The sequence below is a fragment of the Bufo bufo genome, chromosome 5 (genome assembly GCF_905171765.1).
Source record: "Bufo bufo chromosome 5, aBufBuf1.1, whole genome shotgun sequence".
Classification (NCBI taxonomy): Eukaryota; Metazoa; Chordata; class Amphibia; order Anura; family Bufonidae; genus Bufo; species Bufo bufo.
The window spans coordinates 140,992,791-141,012,001 of NC_053393.1; the positions used below are offsets into that span (position 1 = coordinate 140,992,791).

General features: G+C 45.1%; 1 protein-coding gene across 1 annotated transcript in view; it reads left to right on the forward strand.

Moving 5' to 3' along the window:
• Nucleotides 1-19,211, forward strand: part of PRKDC (protein kinase, DNA-activated, catalytic subunit) — a 448,398-nt gene that overhangs the window by 234,728 nt on the left and 194,459 nt on the right. The window contains 5 exon segments of the mRNA XM_040433446.1: nucleotides 646-853; nucleotides 12,081-12,259; nucleotides 15,691-15,859; nucleotides 18,106-18,171; nucleotides 18,819-18,891. Coding sequence (XP_040289380.1) covers nucleotides 646-853; nucleotides 12,081-12,259; nucleotides 15,691-15,859; nucleotides 18,106-18,171; nucleotides 18,819-18,891 — 695 coding nt within the window.

Below are 19,211 nucleotides of genomic sequence, written 5' to 3' on the forward strand. Positions count from 1 at the left end.
GTTCCTTGATGCCTTCAGGTGCTTCTTCGCCTTGGTGCTGTGGTCCCTCCCCTCTTGGACTGCTCTCGAACGTCCCAAGGTCTTCTGTGTCCCCCAAGGAAAATGGGCGAGAAAACGAGATTTTTGTATAACTTACCAGTAAAATCTCTTTCTCGCTCTTCCTTGGGGGACACAGCACCCACCCGTTCATTACTTTTTTTCTACACGGTTGCCGAATTTGTTTTACCCGTTGGGTAGTTGGCTTGTTGGTTCCACTTGTTGGACTTTGCCTTTTCTCACTACTTGGACACGCAACTGGCAGTCTCTCTCTCCAGTCTGAGGGTATAGCTGCTGGAGGAGGGGCTTAACAGTTTTCACTTAGCCTAGGGAGCTGAGCTATACCCAAGGTCTTCTGTGTCCCCCCAAGGAAGAGCGAGAAAGAGATTTTACTGGTATGTTATACAAAAATCTTGTTTTTCCGTTCTTCTGATCTGTCAGAAGAACAGAAAAAAAACCTGATCCTGTGCATCCATTTTAGCCATTTTCACCAGAGATCAGTTTTTTTTAGACTGGGAAAAAAAAAGACGGCTAAAACGGATGCAAAATGTGCATTTATTTTGTTTTTTCATTGAAAACTTTCTTGAAGTTTCTCCCCCTATTTTTTAGGAGTAGCTGTGATAAGCAAGTGATCTTACTGGATACACTACATAACATGTTCAAGAGTGAAGATCTCCTTTCAAATACAACTCGCCATTCTTTAGTTGATCATTGTCTACTGACTCTCTTGTGGAACTGCAGTTCTGAAGCACTGAAAGATTTTTTCTGCAAAATCATTAATTTTTCAATGGATTTTCTCAAGAGCAGGTTCACAAAGGTATTAATGTGTTTTAAATATCTTGCTATTTCTGGTTCTCCGCATTCAGGTTTATTTAAACAGTGAACTCATTAATTATTATTTTCAACTTTGCCATCATAAATTTCTTTCTGTGGGGTGCAGAGTCAGGAGCTCCTGCATCTACTACTCATGACTCGCAGAACATGCTTCTTCTGTACAAATTACTGTCAAGTTAAAACTTACATTTTCTAAAATGGGAATGGTGGCGATTACATTGTGAGGGTTATATGTGACAACCTGATTGTAGAGATGAGGGCTAGGGACTGAAAGGTACCTTGAATAAGAAGACAAGATGTTTTCATATTCTGGATTTGGACTTCTGGATGCACTGTTAAGTTATGACACTACGATATATATTACCTTGATATGTCGCAACTGACGAATGACTGAGGTTTATCTTGTTTCTGTAATTGATGGTATTAAATGCCTAAATGTGGAAGATACACTCTGTTGTGACCTATTGCCAATCTATCTAATCGGAGCTCCCAGCACTCTAGTCTATCCAAAATCCCCCTAGTATAGCCCTGGAGCTTAAAGGGAGTCTTTCACCTAAAATGACTATAGAACACTAACCCTATAATCTGCATTATAGTCCCCATATTTGAATGGAACTTACCGTATAGCTGTTCGTCGTTTATTAGGTTCTGAAGGTGCCCAGGGGCAGCGTGCAAGCGGCCGGTGCCCAGGGCCTTCGTCGCTTTTTATATGAAATCCCTCCCCTTTTAACCCTCTGACCTGGCCTAGGTTCTTCAGAAATCCAGCGCCGTTCACAAGATTTGCCGCGCCTGCCAACTTCATTCCCCATTATGGGCAGAGGCACGAGCATTTAATGCGCATGGTCCGGCCCGTACATCTAGGATGCCTCGTGCCTCTGCCCATAATGGGGAATGAAGTGCGCAGGCGCAGTGAATCTTGTCAACGGCGCTGGATTTCTGAAGAACCTAGGGCGGGCCAGAGGGGTGAAAGAGGAAGGGGTTTCATATGAAAAGCGACGAGGGGCCTGGGCAACGGCGGCTTGCACGCCGCCCCTTGGCACCTTCAGAACCTAATTTTTTGCGAAGATATGCGACTGACAGCTATACGGTAAGTACCATTCAAATATGTGGACTATAATGCAGATCATGGGGTTAGTGTTCTATAATGGTCATTTTAGGTGAAAAACTCCCTTTAAAGGGAATCTGTCAGAAAATCTAACTATATGTAACCTAGTCCAGGGCTCCATTGTGCTGCCTGACAATACGTGTATTTCCAAAGAGCTGAAAATTTGCTTTGAGTCATATGCAAATGTGGTGCATAACTGTTATAGGAGCCCAGGCACACCTTCTGCCAGAGCCCAAGTCCTCCTCTTCACTTGTTCCCTGTACCTCCCCTTACTCCATCCAGCCCGCCCCTTCCACTGTGACGCCATGATCCTCCTTCAACTCTGGCCCGCTCAGCTCATGCGCACTAAGTATGGTGAGGCCAATGCCCACTGCAGGGCATTCAAGTGCAACCGCCCACAGTTGATTTTGCCGAAGGACAATGTTCACCAGCTGGCCGGGGCTGAAGGAGGATTGATTGGGACATCACAGTGGAGGGGTAGACTGGATGGAGCAAGGGGAGGTATAGGGAACAAGTGAAAAGGAGGAGGGCTTGGGCTGCGGCAGGAGGCGTGTCTGGGCTCCTATAACAGTTATGCACGCCCTGCTGAGTACCTTGAGAACACATTTGCATTTGAATCAATGTTAATTTTCTGATCATCTGAAATATTTGTAATACTAATAAAGGTGTGTTTTACATTGTGTCATGTAACACTATGTAGCCCTGGACTGGGTTACATATAGTTCGATTTGCTGACAGATTCCCTTTAACAGACTCTACTCTAATAAGCACTAGGTAAAAGCTTGAGCCAAAAAAAGGGGAAGAAGAGTAATAAAAAAAACACCAAAAAAGTTTAAATCTAAAAACATATTGTACAGTATTGGGACAATATGCACTTAAAGGGAATCTGTCATCCACTTTATGCTGATCTCACTCAGGGCAGCATAGCTCCTCACCAGAAGACCACAGGGAGATGGTTGTGGCAGCAATGTATCCGGCTGGGTTCCGGCTACAAGTGGAGACCAAACATGCGCTGTTATTATGTTCCCACTAGGAGATCTTTGTATCTCCCCTTCCTGGCACCCGACCCCCAAATGACGACCAGGGTCACGTCTGCCTTGGTCCCAGGGTTGCAGATATGTAACGTCCTGTGATGGACGGGCCATTCATAATACCTTATGAACTAACTGTTCCATGATGTCTGATGGATTCTTTTGTTCTGTTGACAAATTCGGCACCCCCTCTACCCCCACTGGCATTCATCCTGCCAGAAAAGTTGAGTTGCCAGTGTGGCTGCACTTTGAAGCAGAGTTTGATTTCCTCTGCCCACTCCTGGAGCAAACGGCAGGAATAAAATCATAACTCTGCATTTCTCACAGAGGGCAGCTCACACAGACTGCAGATAACCAGAAAAGCATACGAAAGCAGTTTGCAGGGGGGAGACAACAGTATTCTGGACACATACAGTACAGACCAAAAGTTTGGACACACCTTCTCATTCAAAGAGTTTTCTTTATTTTCATGACTATGAAAATTGTAGATTCACACTGAAGGCATCAAAACTATGAATTAACACATGTGGAATTATATACATAGCAAACAAGTGTGAAACAACTGAAAATATGTCATATTCTAGGTTCTTCAAAGTAACCACCTTTTGTTTTGATTACTGCTTTGCACACTCTTGGCATTCTCTTGAAGAGTTACAAGAGGTAGTCCCCTGAAATGGTTTTCACTTCACAGGTGCGCCCTGTCAGGTTTAATAAGTGGGATTTCTTGCCTTATAAATGGGGTTGGGACCATCAGTGGCGTTGAGGAGAAGTCAGGTGGATACACAGCTGAAAGTCCTACTGAATAGACTGTTAGAATTTGTATTATGGCAAGATAAAAGCAGCTAAGTAAAGAAAACCGAGTGGCCATCATTACTTTAAGAAATGAAGGTCAGTCAGTCAGCCGAAAAATTGGGAAAACTTTGAAAGTAAGGGCTATTTGACCATGAAGGAGAGTGATGGGGTGCTGCGCCAGATGACCTGGCTTCCACAGTCACCGGACCTGAACCCAATCGAGATGGTTTGGGGTGAGCTGGGCCGCAGAGTGAAGGAAAAAGGGCCAACAAGTGCTAATCATCTCTGGGAACTCCTTCAAGACTGTTGGAAGACCATTTTAGGGGACTACCTCTTGAAGCTCATCAAGAGAATGCCAAGAGTGTGCAAGCAGTAATCAAAGCAAAAGGTGGCTACTTTGAAGAACCTAGAATATGACATATTCTCAGTTGTTTCACACTTGTTTGTTATGTATATAATTCCACATGTGTTAATTCATAGTTTTGATGCCTTCATAGTCATGAAAATAAAGAAAACTCTTTGAATGAGAAGGTGTGTCCAAACTTTTGGTCTGTACTGTATATCCAGCATGTATGAACATAACTGAGTTACCCCTTTCAGGACATTGAGATTATGCATTTAACTTTTTACTCTATGCCTTCCTGAAGCCATAACTTACATTTTTTGTTTACATTGCTGTGTGAAGGAATTTTTTTGCGGTACAAGTTGTACTTTTTAATGGCACCATTTACTATTGCATACAATAAAAAAAAATCAAAATGGGGTGGAATTGGAAAAAACACAGTTTTATGTGTTTTGTTTTTACAGCATTCTCTATGTGGTAGAACTGATCTGTGCCCTTGATTCTCTGGGTCAGTACGATTACAACAAAACTACATTTATGTCCTTTCTTCTCGTGCATGGCATTGGGGGACACGGCACCATGCACAGCACCATGGGTATATGCCCAGCTGCCACTAGAAACAAAAAAAAAGTGTTGGCTCCACCCAGGTGGGCTATACCCCTCTGCCAGAGCCGAGAGAGATTAGTCTTGTTCTAGTGTCCGTAGGAGGCAGACATGACCTGCTATCTTTTTTTCGCAGGTCATCCTGCTAATTTTTTGTTTTTTATTTTATTTTTATTTATTTTTCTCTGCAGGTTTCGGCCTGCTGCAGGGGTGGCTCCATCGTGTTCCTCTTTAGTTGCCCCCCTGCGGGCGCGTACTCGGGTACCTGGCAGCCACCAAGTCCCCAGTTAAAGCTGCTTCCGCAGTGGAATTCCGGTAGTCCCACGGTCCCAGTGTTGAGTCCGCCGAAGGGGTGGTCACTGCTGCGCCTGAAGACTTCGGAAGGTGAGTAGGGATCCATCCGTTGCGGGGGCCCTGTGGTTCTAGCTCCCTCCCTCCCTTCTCTCCTCTCTCTACTCTCTCTCTCTTCCACCTTCTCCTTCCTTGGCCTAGTAGCTGAAGGAACATTGTGTGGGGGGACGCTTGGGGGAAGCCCTCTTCTGCTCTACTTCCACCCAGTTCTCCCCCCCCCCCCCCTCTCCCATGGAACGGGGTACCTGCATGGCTCATGCCTCCGTTCTGGGGCCGGCTCCGGAGGTCATTTTGGGTGCTTCTTTGTGCAGGGCACCTGTTGCCCTCAGCGCTGTGTCCCTCCTGTCCCGCGGCTGCTTCCGGTCGCTTCCGCGACTGCGGGCATCCGCTCCCGGCAGCTCAGTCTTACTTTAGGCCCTGTTTTTTTTTCGGCCTACTAGGCCGCAGGTCACGTGGGGCGGAGCTTTCTCTCCGCCCACTCCTGGCTTCCCGAGCTCACTTTTTTTCTATTCCCCTCTGTGGGGGGAGCCCTGGGAGGCGCTTGTTTTCTCTCCAATCCTCTGTCAGCGCGAGCTTCTGCCAACTGTTGGCTCTTTCCTCTCTTGCACCCGGTCGCCATCTTGCGGCTTCTTCTTCTGGAACACAGTACCTTTGGGTCTGGTAGGCAGGCCTCCGGCTGACTTTTTTCCTTGCAGGCTCTATCCTAAGCCCACATGTCTTCCTCTGGTCGGGACCCCACTCCCCCTGCCGGGATTTCTACTCATTATGCATGTTCTCTGTGTAATAAGAAGTTTCCATGCGGCCAGTCTAACTCTCTCTGCGCACAGTGCCTCGACCCCAGGCCCGCTCAGGCCGCCCCTGCGGTCCCCTCCGGGTCGGTTCTTCCGGAATGGGCTGCTACCATGTCCCAAGCCATAGGGAACCTTGCCAGCCTCTCCCAATCCCTGGCGCAGTCTCTGGACCGTTTGCCTGCTCAGATTGCGGCCGCCTCTAGCAAGGAATCTCCCGCTGGGGACGTCCGTTCTCGCTCTGTTACTCGGTCCCGCAAGCGACCTCGTAGGGTCTCGGCCGAGTCCCACTCTTCCTCAGCTTCCTCGGATCATTCTCCGGATAAGTCTGAGACGTGCTAAGTTTCATCAGCCGTTTCCGCCACTCCTGGGGACTCCTCTGATTCTGAATCAAAGCGGTGCTCGGCGATGTCTCCGGCCATACAGGATCTCATTAAAGCCGTCAGGGACGCGCTCCATGTGCAGGACGATCCTTCTTCCTGCTCCCAGGAGTCGGTGTCCTTCCGCCGTTCCAGACGTTTCACTGTGGCTTTCCCTAATCACGTGGATGTTGACGCACTTCTGGCTAAGGAGTGGCGTCACGGGGCGCTTGCTCGCCTTTCAGAATATCTGGCAAGCAAGTGTGGAGGACGCTTGGGTTCTGGAGGTAGTCTTCTGTCGAGACGGTTCTTCCTGACATCGCCCCCCAAGTCCCCCGCCAGGGCAGACGAGTTTTTTCGGGCCATTCGTTCCCTTCGCTCTATCGGGGTCATCGTTCCGGTTCCGGAATTAGAACGCTTTCAGGGGTTCTACTCGAACCTGTTTACGGTTCCCAAGAAAGACGCTTCGCTCCGCCCAATCCTGGACCTGAAGGCGCTCAATCACTTCATCCGTGTCCGTCATTTTCGCATGGAGTCCCTCCGGTTGGTGATTGCCTCCTTGGAGGCGGACGAGTTCCTGTCTCCATAGACATTCAGGACGCTTATCTCCACGTCCCCATTGCCCTCTTCCATCAAAGGTTCCTTCGCTTCGCGGTGGGTTCTCTTCATTTTCATTTCGTCGCCCTGGCCTCTGCCCCGAGGGTTTTCACAAAGGTGCTAGCGCCTCTCGTGGCACTTCTCCGTGCCAGGGGGGTTGCATTAGTGCCTTACCTGGATGACCTTCTGATCCGGGCTCCATCATTGGAGGACAACCTGTCCAGCCTACGCATCATCCTCTCGGCTCTTGCCCAATTCGGGTGGCTCATCCACCACTCCAAGTCCTCTCTCGTCCCATGCCAGAGGATGCTTTTTCTGGGCATGATCTTCGATACTCTCCTTGGGCAGGTGTTCCTTCCCCCAGGGAAGATTGCCTCTCTTCAGGCGGTGGTGACTCGTCTCCGACCTGTCTCCCTTGACCATCAGGATGTGTATGCGCATCCTGGGCAGGATGGTGGCCTCCTTCGAGGCCTTTCCCTTATCCCGAAAATCACAGAAATAAGATAATAATGCACTTAGTAAAGTAGATGCAAGCATTATATATGGACAAAGTCCTCACTCTGATATGATAATATCTGAGACACTTAGCCAATATATTTTGATCAAAACACATCTGAGCCCGCCTACCAAGCGCCAAGGTGGTCTCAGGTCAGGCGGGTCCTACGCTAAACCTACCTAAGCCATTGGGCTTCTATGTTCAGGAGAGCAGATGCCGTCCCGTAGGCGGGCTCAGATGTGTTTTGATCAAAATATATTGGCTAAGTGTCTCAGATATTATCATATCAGAGTGAGGACTTTGTCCATATATAATGCTTGCATCTACTTTACTAAGTGCATTATTATCTTATTTCTGTGATTTTTTTCAATAATATTGCCAGGGACATCCGCACATGTGTATATCATACCGTGCAGGATGTTTTTATCTTATTTTTTTTCAGTGATTTTTTTTGTCTATGTAGTATTATCTTGAGGGAGTGGCACCTTCAAGTGTTAATGCGCACCTATTTTATCTTGGGAGTAGCATTCCTCTGCACTTTTGTCCTTCCTATCCAATAGAGCGCCTTGATTAGGTGGTACATATGGGTGTGCTTGCTCCTCCTCCCATTGGTTGCTTGATGCACATTGAGGTGACTAGGAGCAGCACACCATATGTGCGGCGTCTGCGCTCCTGAACATAGAAGCCCAATGGCTTAGGTAGGTTTAGCGTAGGACCCGCCTGACCTGAGACCACCTTGGCGCTTGGTAGGCGGGCTCAGATGTGTTTTGCTCAAAATATATTGGCTAAGTGTCTCAGATATTATCATATCAGAGTGAGGACTTTGTCCATATATAATGCTTGCATCAACTTTACTAAGTGCATTATTATATGATTTCTGTGATTTTCTTTAATTATTTGGCCAGTGACATCCGCACATTTTTATATCATACCGTGCAGGATGTTTTTATCTTAGTTTTTTCTGTGATTTTTTTTCATTCCAAATTCCACTCCCGGGACCTTCAGTTGTTTATCCTATCCAGGTGGGACAAGTCACCGGCAGGCCTCGATCGCCAGACCCGCCTCCCTCCCGAGCTTTGCCAGGATCTCTCCTGGTGGCTGAATCCTCGGACGGTGTCCATGGGCCGGTCTTTCCTCCCCCCCAGTTGGCGGGTGATCACCACAGATGCTAGCCTCTCGGGTTGGGGGGCGGTCTTCGAGTCCCTCACTGTCCAGGGTCTGTTCAGGAGTCTTCCCTGCAGATAAACGTCCTCGAACTCAGGGCGATTTTCCTGGCACTGTCTCACTGGACTCCACCGTCTCCGCGGTTCCTGATCCGGATTCAGACTCATTCCACTGCCGTGGCCTCTCTGAACCACCAAGGGGGCACCAGGAGTGTGATGGCCCTACAGTAAGCCTCCCGTATCCTGTGGTGGGCAGAGAAGCACATTCCGGTCCTCTCCGCCGTGCACATTCCCGGGGTCGACAATTGGGCGGCCCGGGCGAATGGTCTCTCCACCCAGAAGTGTTCCTTCAACTTAGTCACCGTTGGGGAACTCCGTACGTGGATCTCTTCGCGTCGTGCCTCAACCGCAGGCTCCCGTGCTATGTTGCGCAGTCCAGGGACCCTCAGGCTCTTGCGGTCAACGCCCTAGTTCTGCCTTGGTCTCAGTTCGACCTTCTGTATCTTTTTCCCCCCCATTCCTCTTCTTCCCTGTGTACTCAAGCGTCTCAAGGCAGCCCGAGTTTCGGCGATCCTGGTGGTTCCGGATTGGCCCCGCAGGGTGTGGTACGCGGATCTGGTGTTTCTGCTCGCCGACGTCCCGTGGCGACTTCCTCCGCGCCACAATCTCCTTTCACAGGGCCCTCTGTTCCACCCGAATTTACCTCAGCTTCGTTTGACGGCGTGGCTGGTCTCTCGGACTCGGTCATCCGTACGATGCTTCACGCTCGCAAGCCCCAGTCGGCCCGCATTTACTATCGAACCTGGAGAACGTATTTTGCCTGGTGCGAATCTGGTCGTTTTCGCCCTCAGTTTCTCTGTCCCTAACATTCTGGCTTTCCTTCAGGCCGGATTTGATAATGGTCTTCGACTGGCTTCTCTCAGGGGGCAGATTTTGGTCCTGTGGCCTCGTGGGCCCAGGTTAGGACTTTTCTCCAGGGTGGAGCCGTGGGACCTGAATCTCGTCCTGGACGCCCTTCAGTCATCGCCCTTCGAGCCCTTGGCAGAGATCTCTCTGTCGTTTGTCTCGTTTAAGGTGGCCTACCTTGTGGCTGTCACCTCCATCCGCCGGGTTTCCGAACTTGCGGCGCTTTCTTGCCATTCGCCTTTCCTGGTGTTCCATCAGGACAAGGTGGTATTGCGTCCTGTTCCCTCCTTTCTCCCGAAGGTGGTTTCCTCGTTTCATATTAATGAGGAGATCGTCCTTTCTTCCTTCTGCCCCAATCCTTCTCACTCTAGGGCCAAATCCCTCCATTGCCTGGATGTGGTTTGGACTCTTCGTCTGTATCTTCGCCTCACGGAACCCTTCCGTCGTTCGGACTCTTTTTGTGGTCCCGGCGGGCCCTCGTAAAGGTTCGCCTGCCTCCAAGGCCACCATTTCTCGCTGGGTTCAGTCGGCCGACAAGGAGGCCTATGTCGCGAAGGGGCGGGCTCCCCCTTCCAGGTTGACCGCACATTCGACTAGGGCGGTTGGGGCTTCTTGGGCGGTGCATCATCAGGCATCAGCTTCCCAGGTCTGCCGGGCCGCCACCTGGGCGTCTGTTTACACTTTTTCGAAGTTTTACCATATCCATTCCTTGGCTTCTGCCAGTCTGGGACGCAAGGTTCTGCAAGCAGCTGTGCTTTAGATTGGTGGCATGGCGCTTTTTTCTTCCCTCCCTCGGGGACTGCTTTGGGACGTCCCATGGTCCTGTGTCCCCCAATGCCATGCACGAGAAAATTGGATTTTTTGTACTCGCCGTAAAATCCTTTTCTCGTAGTAGGCATTGGGGGACACAGATCCCCCCCCCCTTCTTCAGTTTCTTCTTCTTTGAAGTTCCGGCTTTTGCCTAGTTTGGTTGTCGGGTTTCCCCAGTTGAAGACTTGTTGGCTTTCAGTGTTTGGTTCAGGTGTGGCGTTCCTACTGCTTTTGTACCGATCTTTCTCGGCTCTGGCAGAGGGGTATAGCCCACCTGGGTGGAGCCAACACTTTTTTTGTTTCTAGTGGCAGCTGGGCATATACCCATGGTGCTGTGCATGGTGATGTGTCCCCCAATGCCTACTACGAGAAAGGTATTTTACGGTGAGTACAAAAAATCTAATTTTCTTGTATTTTAATACTGAAAGAAAATAAAAACTTTACAAAATAAAAGTTTTCTTTGCATCTCCATATTCTGACTCCCATAACTTTTTTATAGTTAACGTATTTTCGCCCTATAAGACGCACTTAGATTTTAGAGGGGGACAATAATAAAAAATATTTTTCATTACACTTCACTGACCTCAGGTCAGACCAGCGATTAGACCCCCAATGTCAATCAGACCTCAGCTTACAGCCCCAATCAGACCCCAATGTTAATAAGATCCTCAATCAGAACTCAGATCAGACCCCCAATGCCCCATATCAGCCCCTAGCCATCTATCAGCCTCCAGCTTTATGTCAACCATCAGCCTAATGTAGCCCCCAGCCTCATGCCAGCCCCAGCTATCAGCGCAAATAAAAAATAAAATAAAAAAACACTTACCTCTCCTTCTCCTGGACGCCGCCGGTCCTCACCCCCCAGTGCGCTTTCTTCTTCCTGCCGCGGCGGTGCTGTGATCCAGCACGCACAGTGTGAGGTCACAGTGCACCCTCACGCTGTGCGCAGCCCTGCACAGCAGACAGCCGAAGACCAGGAAGCGCTTCCTGGTCCTCCTGTACTAATGAGCACTTCCATAATGAAAGTGCTTCATTAGTAATCGCCCCACTTTTGGGGGGAAAAATGCATCTTATGGTGTGAAAAATTTGGAGGGTTTTTTGTAATTTATTTTTATACAATTTTGAAGTGTGTATGACTTTTTTTGATCACTTTTTATTTAATTTTTGGGGGAAGTGAAGTGACAAAAATATGGCCAATGAGTCATTTTCATTTTTTTTTCCTCTTGTTTCGCCATATGGGAATAATATTTTTAAATTTAATAGTATGGGCGTTTTCGGACCAGGCAATGCACATGATGATTACCGTACTTTTGCACCCTGTAAGACACATAGGTTTTAGAGAAGGAAAATAATAAAAAAATATTTTTCATCAGACCTCAGATCAAACTTCAATAAGTCCCCCAATCAGACCTCAGATGAAACTTCAATAAGTCCCCCAATCAGACCTCTGTGTGAATGACCCCCAATCAGACCTGTATATTAATGTCCCCCAAGTCAGACTTCCATGTTCAGATTAGATAAAAAAATAAAATAAAATCAAGTTACCTCTCCTGCTCTGGATACCTCCATCGTTCCTCATATCAAGTGCATTTTTTCTTCCTGCCGCGCGCTGTGCTCCTCACGCTGTGCGCATTCACAGCACAGCAAGCGGCCGAGGACCAGGAAGCAGTGAGTACAGAGCCCGAGGAGTGCTGCATTCACCACTTTCCGGTCCTCCGGTACTAATTAGCATCATGTTGTGATGTTCCATGGTGCCATGTACATCTTTTTGTTTGGAGGTAGTGTGCAATTGCTGTCAAAACTGAAACCAAATTTTTAATAATGTTCTACCATCAGTCTCTAGTTAATAGGTGTATATTTTTGTAGACATCCGAAGCAGTCTTTGACACTCAGCTTACAAAGAAAATGGGTTACTACAAGATGCTGGAAGTTCTTTTCTCACGTCTTTCTAAAGATGAAATTCATTCCAAGGAATCCAGAATAAATCATGCATTTGAAGGATCAGTGAATGTTGAAGGAAAACAACTTACTAGGACACTGATAAAGTAAGTTGATGTTGCTTTGCTGTTCGTTAAACTGAGGCTAATCTTTTTTTCTCAATTCGTTCTATGCGCAGTCTCACAGTGCCCTCTGGAAGAAGTCTTACTATTGTGAAGTATTTATCTTCTACAGCAATTATTAATACTTGTATTTAAAAATGTTATGTCTTAATGGGCAGCTGTCAGCATGATCAACCCTATTAAACCAGGCATATAGTCTGGCAGGATTGTTTATGCTGACAAAAACGATACCCTGGTTATGTATTTCTGTTGTCTCATTTCAGAGAAAAGCTCATTTCTATTGATATTCCTTCTGGCATTCGTGTCCCCACCTATCCCTTGGTTAACCTTGATGGACTAATGTCTTTTTTCAACCGTATTAACTATGTAACTACGTAAATGAGCAGGGGTAACATGGGGCTGGCCAGAGCCCTTGGAGCACCAGTTAGTAATGCCCTTGTATCTTTAGTCCCTCCCCTGGATTGATGGGGCTAGACATCTTGCCTAGTCCCATGTTTTTGGGCTTGCTGCTTGTCGGTGTCGGGGCTTGCTCAGTTGGAATCTGTGCTGCTTGGAGAATTTTTATGGCATTTTACTTCTGTTAACAACTGCTGGATTAAAAGTGAAAATCTGCAAAAACAAAATGAAATTTCATCTCCATTTTGCCTTAAATTCTGTGAATCACCTAAAGGGTTACAAAGTTACAGAATGCCATTTTGAATAATTTGAGGGGTGTAGTTTTAAAATGGGGTGATTTGTGAGTATAATATATAGATGCTGGAAAGCCACTTCAGACCTGAATTGGTCCCTAAAAAATAGGTTTAGGAAATTTTGTTGAAAATTAAAAAAATTGCTGCTAAACTTTATATATATATATATATATATATATATATATATATATATATATATATATATATATATATATATATATATAAAAACGTCCCCAAAAAATAAAGATACAATGCCAAAATAAAGTGGACATATGATAAATATTAACTTTGTTGTGAGTTACGACTGTCTGTGTTAGGCTACATTCACACGTCAGTATTTTTCTATAATCCGATTTTCTGTCCGTTGTTTGCGCATCCGTTGTTCCTGAAAATGTTTCTGTATGTCATCCGTATGTCATCCGTTTTTTGCGGATCTGCAAAAAACGGAAACATGTATAAATTTCAATAAGCAAATAAAGTTGTTTGGATTTCTTTAAAAAAAAAATAAAATTAAAATGTAATTTCCAGGAACGGATTCCGTATAAAACGGATGACATACGGAATGACATCCGTATGTCATCCGTTTTTTGCGGATCCATTGACTTTGTATTGTACCAGGATCCGATTTTTCAGGAAAAGAATAGGACATGTTTTATATTTAAACGGACATGCGGAACGGAACAACGGAAACGGACAGCACACATTGTGCTGTCCGTTTTTTTCCAGGACCCATTGAAAATGAATGGGTCCAGATCTGTTCCAGAAAAAACGGAACAGATCAGGAAAGAAAAAACGGACGTGTGAATGGACCCTTAGGAGCAGAGAGTCAAATTTGTAAATATGTTTTGTTAATTTAAAAAAAAAAATATGATGAAATTGAATTGAGTAGGAGCTGAGCTGCAGTAACCAGATATGGGATGCTACACTTTAAATGGAGCTGTGCTAGTGCATCAAGTGCTAGTTCCCGCAGCTATAGGAACAGCTGATTCTGGGGGCACTGGGTGTTGTATCCCCACAGGTCAGACATTGATAACCTATCCTGAGGATCGGTCATCAATATTAGGAGCCCAGAAGACCAAAACTTAAAAACCAAAACAAGAAAAGCTGGTATGCAATAAAGTCAATTCTATAACTGCATCTACTTTTCAAATACACGCGGGGTCCCGCCTTGTTGGTACTTTATCATTTGATGGTTTTTTTTATATGCATAATCATGTTAGACATGTTTTAAGGTGGATTAATTTACTGGCGTACTCATATGTGTTGGAAGGCATTTGCACTTTGTATTATTGATTTCCTATCATTATCCTCCTGGTCCGTTGTGCAATCATTTTATAGAACTTGTGATCCCAACTGGGGTTTTTGTTACGTCTACGGTATGTATTTCATGTAACGCCACTATTTATTTTAATGGATGTGATTTTAACTGTTAAATATTTGTTTCTGAATTTGGGTTTCTATATTAAAGCGAACCTTTCACCAGGATTTCACCTAATAAACTATTAACAGTACCTTATAGATTATGCTCATTCTGTTTAAATGCATTCTTGTCCCGCTTTCCTGGGATGTATATTGATGAAAAAAACGACTTATAAAGTCCTTGTCTCCAGCTCCTGCAGTCACGGTGGAAGTCAAGGGGGTAGCCCTTCCCTCACTCCGGGCTGTACCTCCCCTGCCCTAACCCCTCCTCTAACTAGTGAAACTGACACCCGGCTCAGTCGCCGGGACCGCGCTTGTACTGGCGGCGCATGCGCCGTTGGTCTCAGTAGCAGCGCGATCCCGTCTAGGCGCGGACTGAAGCGCGATCCTGTGAGTGAATTGCGCATGCGCCGTCCGTCCCCGATGCCTCCCTGTCTTCTGTTCTCTCACAGGATCGCGCTTCAGTCCGCGCCTAGACGGGATCGCGCTGCTACTGAGACCAACGGCGCATGCGCCGCCAGTACAAGCGCGGTCCCGGCGACTGAGCCGGGTGTCAGTTTCACTAGTTAGAGGAGGGGTTAGGGCAGGGGAGGTACAGCCCGGAGTGAGGGAAGGGCTACCCCCTTGACTTCCACCGTGACTGCAGGAGCTGGAGACAAGGACTTTATAAGTCGTTTTTTTCATCAATATACATCCCACGAAAGCGGGACAAGAATGCATTTAAACAGAATGAGCATAATCTATAAGGTACTGTTAATAGTTTATTAGGTGAAATCCTGGTGAAAGGTTCGCTTTAAGTGGGCATAGCATATGGATGTTGTATTGCCCCAATACATTGAAGGTGTTTGCTTAACGCATTTAGTTTAGATAACACGTCTCATAAAGCATGTGTCTTAACTCTACTACATCTGTATGTGTATACTGTTCAAATAAAGACTTAGAGGTTGTCTGGGATTAACATGTTTTTTCAAATTCACCTACTACCCTCCGGAGCTGTGACAGGAAGCATACTTACCTGCTCCCCACAGCATAGTTCTGGCTTTAATGGTCCTTCACTGCGTTTCAGTCTCCATATGTGAACTTCCAGCACGGACAGGGATTATGTGCACCGCTACAGCCAATGCGTGGCCTCAGCAATGACATGCCCCTTGATGACAATCACCACTGAGTCCAGTCATTGGCTGCAGATGCACACCTGACTCTGGTCCTTGCTGGAAGTTTAGATAACCCTGGACAACCCCTTTTTAAGGAAGTAAACGCTTATCCATAGTGTATCTTAAGTTTTGATTTCTATGTTTTTCTATACAGATCATGTCATGATGCATATACAGAGAACATGTCTGGAGAAACACAACTACCGGAGAAGAGGAGACTCTATCATTGTGCCGCATATAACTGTGCTATTGCCGTTGGCTCATGTACTTTTACTGAAAGTAAATTCTACCAAGCATTTCTTTTCTCCGAAAAGAAAGAAAAGGTAATTTCTGGTAAATATAATAAATACACTGAATGCTTGAGGGCAAAACATAGTGCTGATTCGTGAATTAAAATATAGCGTTTGTGGATAAATACAGTGAGATAAAACCCTCCTTGTGGTTGTACAATCCCCGTGATTCTACATTAAGACTGGTGACTGTCAGAAAAAAAAGTCACAAACTTTATACATCTATTAACGCCTTTTCATGTTCAGATCCCACAGAATGATGTATCATAGTTTTGTAGCTGTAGCAAAGTTACATATTAAATTACTTCGGATTTTAAGAGGCTCTGGACCACAAAGTGCACCAATAATTATAGGCATAATTAGTAAACAATTTTGACTGCTCATTTCCTATGGCAAATATTTATTTGGTATTGCACTGATACAGTAATGTACAAGAGCCACAGTATCCTATCACAATGCCAGCCAAACTGCCGTATTGTTGTCAGGGACAGCCTTGCAATAAACCATCTCCTCTCACCAGACAGTAGTAGTGCAAAGAGGTTTAAGTGTTTAGGGATGGACGTGCTTCTGGTTTTGCGTAGAGATGAAGTTTTGTGACAGCAGAAATTGCTCATATTTACTGTGCTGTGTGTTCAAATGTCTGTTATCTGTTCATTGAATGTCTGGTTTTATGCAAGTCTGTATGTTAAGGTGCATTTGCAAGCGCCGACTGAACAGGCAATTATCGAGAATGAACTTTTCCTTCCCTATAACTGCCTGCTCGTCAGTGGAGTTAAGAACTGGGTTTACATGTCGCTGCCGTCTCTCATCCTCACATAGATTTATTGTTTCTGGGCAGCAGATCTCTGTTCATACAGCACAGTCTGCTGCCCGTAAATGGTGATTTAGGTGTATAAACAGCATAAACAATGATTTCACCCTCATTTTGCACATTCATATTGTTCGTACCCACTTATCACCCCTACAGTATCCCTGTGTAAATGTAGCTTTAGATCAGCAACTGATTTGATCAGGATATGTAACTCGCACAGGGCTTAGTTTTTATCCTTCTTTTAAACACTGGTAGCTGGTTGCATCTGAACTATTAGAAGCAGATCGGCACAATGTTTTTGGCAAGAAAAAACATGCTGAATAACCTAAAAAATAAGTAATATTGAATTGTGCACTGCACACAGAAAACTTTATCAGGCTTTATTAGGCAACATAATTCAGATCTCTACTCCCGCTAGTTTATTTAGTTGATATATTCCTTTGCTTCTTTGTGATGTATTTTTTTTGTTCTGGTGTCTAAAACTGTATTCAAAATGAGTGTTTTCTTCTATTACAGCCATTTCCATCTAATATGGGATAATATCCCACCCTATATTGTCCGGAGGGTGCCTTCACACATGGCAGATTTTTTTGCAGAAAATTTCTGTGACTGAAAATCCGTTCCCTTCATCTGACTGGGGTTGTTTTGTCAGGAAGCACATAGATTTCTGCTGGCCCCATTCAGATGAATGGAACTGATTTTCAGTCACAGAAAGTTTCTGCAACAAAACCTACCACATGTGAAGGCACCCTTAATGGGTTCCCTGATGATTGATCATGTCAGCAGTCTAGATTTTGTGATGCTGGTCCTAGGTCCAAACAGCTAGATTGATATAGACCCAGGTTGGCTTAGCTCCAGTTACAGTGGAAAACACTTTTGAGAATTTAAAGGGAACCTGTCTCCAGTTTTATGGTGTCCTAACTAAGGGCAACATAAATAAGTGACTGATTCTCTTAGCAAAATGCTGGGTCACTTTCTTTAATTGACCCAGTCAATCTGCCAAGATCTTGTATTGAAAAGCTCCAGCTGATAATGATGAGTCCTGAATATTTTTGAGCTCCTGACTCTCCCCGCCTACCTGCTGCTGATTGACAGTTATTTTCCATATGAATCAGCAGCAGTTGGGCAGGGGAGTGGCTATAGCTGTTAATTAAAAATACGCTGGACTCAATGACATCACGCTGGACTCAAATCAGCTCATTAGCATGCGGCATGTGGCATCTTTGTGTGTATATTATGAGATAACCGTCTGTCACACCAGTAAGTGAATACATCTAAGGCACTTTTTAGTAGTTAATGATTGTATATAATTAGTTAGATTATAATCAAATATCCACATGACAGGTTACCTTTAAAGACGGAAAAAAGTCTTCTCTGCTTGTTTGTAGAGTGTCATTGCCACCTAATACAAACCATGACTTCTTGTTCCTCTAACCTACTTTTCTTTTTTTTTCTTCTCTACATTTAGAATACCTTCATACTTGAAAACATAATAGATCTTAAGCGCCACTATTCCTTTCCCATAGAAGTTGAGGTAAGTTAGCGCTAGAGGCACATACATGTTAGCAGTTTTTCTGATTTTTAAGTAAACTCAGTGAGGCGGTGGACTGACCCTGGCTAATATCTACCATCTAGAGATGTGCACCACCTCTTATGTTATGCAGCTTTAATCTGCTTCTGCTTGTAAGAGCTGACGGAAAAAACTATCCCAAGCAGAGGGCGATTCTTTGTCACTGTTCGGTTACTTTTGCCCTTAGTGTGATGACATTCACCCCTTTCTGTATCTGCAAAGCCAGAGGCATAATGGGAAACAGACTGCATTAGCGTAATCATATATGAGGGAAGGAATCAAGATGGAAGACAACTAATAAATGGTACATCACCTAAACGAGATACCTGTACATCTTGATTGCTAGTGAGTTACCGCAATCTGACATACATTGAGTGGATGGCGCAGACTCCGCACCTTCCACAATGGTTGTCATCTGTGACATACAGCTGGCACCTTGATGCAACTGCTGAGCTTGATCCATGAGCTGCTGAGAACTTGAGATTGCCCTTGCCTCTTCAAACAGCTGATATTGGAGTACGAATTTATGCTTTTAAAAATAATTTAAAACATTTTTATTTAGTTAAAATAAATAATTTTACATTTGTATTTTTTTCTGTTGTGATCTATAGGTTCCTATGGAACGAAAGAAAAAATATCTTGCTATACGCAAGGAAGCAAGGGAAGCAGCAAATGAGGATTCGGGTATTGTGATATTTTTTGTGCTAATTTTTATTTTACTGTTGAGCCACTTTATTCAGTTTATCTTTGGTTTCATAAGGAGAAACTCTGGCTGATAGGGCTTACATCCTCTGCAAGTTCCCCTCCTGCTTTCCCTTTGTAAGCACTGAGGTTAACGAAAAAACTTAAAGGGCTTCTGTCAGCCCTCTAAACCGTTTTTTGTTTTTTTGTTTACTAATAATCCCTACACTGCGATTTATGCATACATAAGTTAAATAATCATTTCTGTTCAGTAGAATTTGCTAAAAAGCGATTTTTAAAATATGCAAATTACCTTACTACCA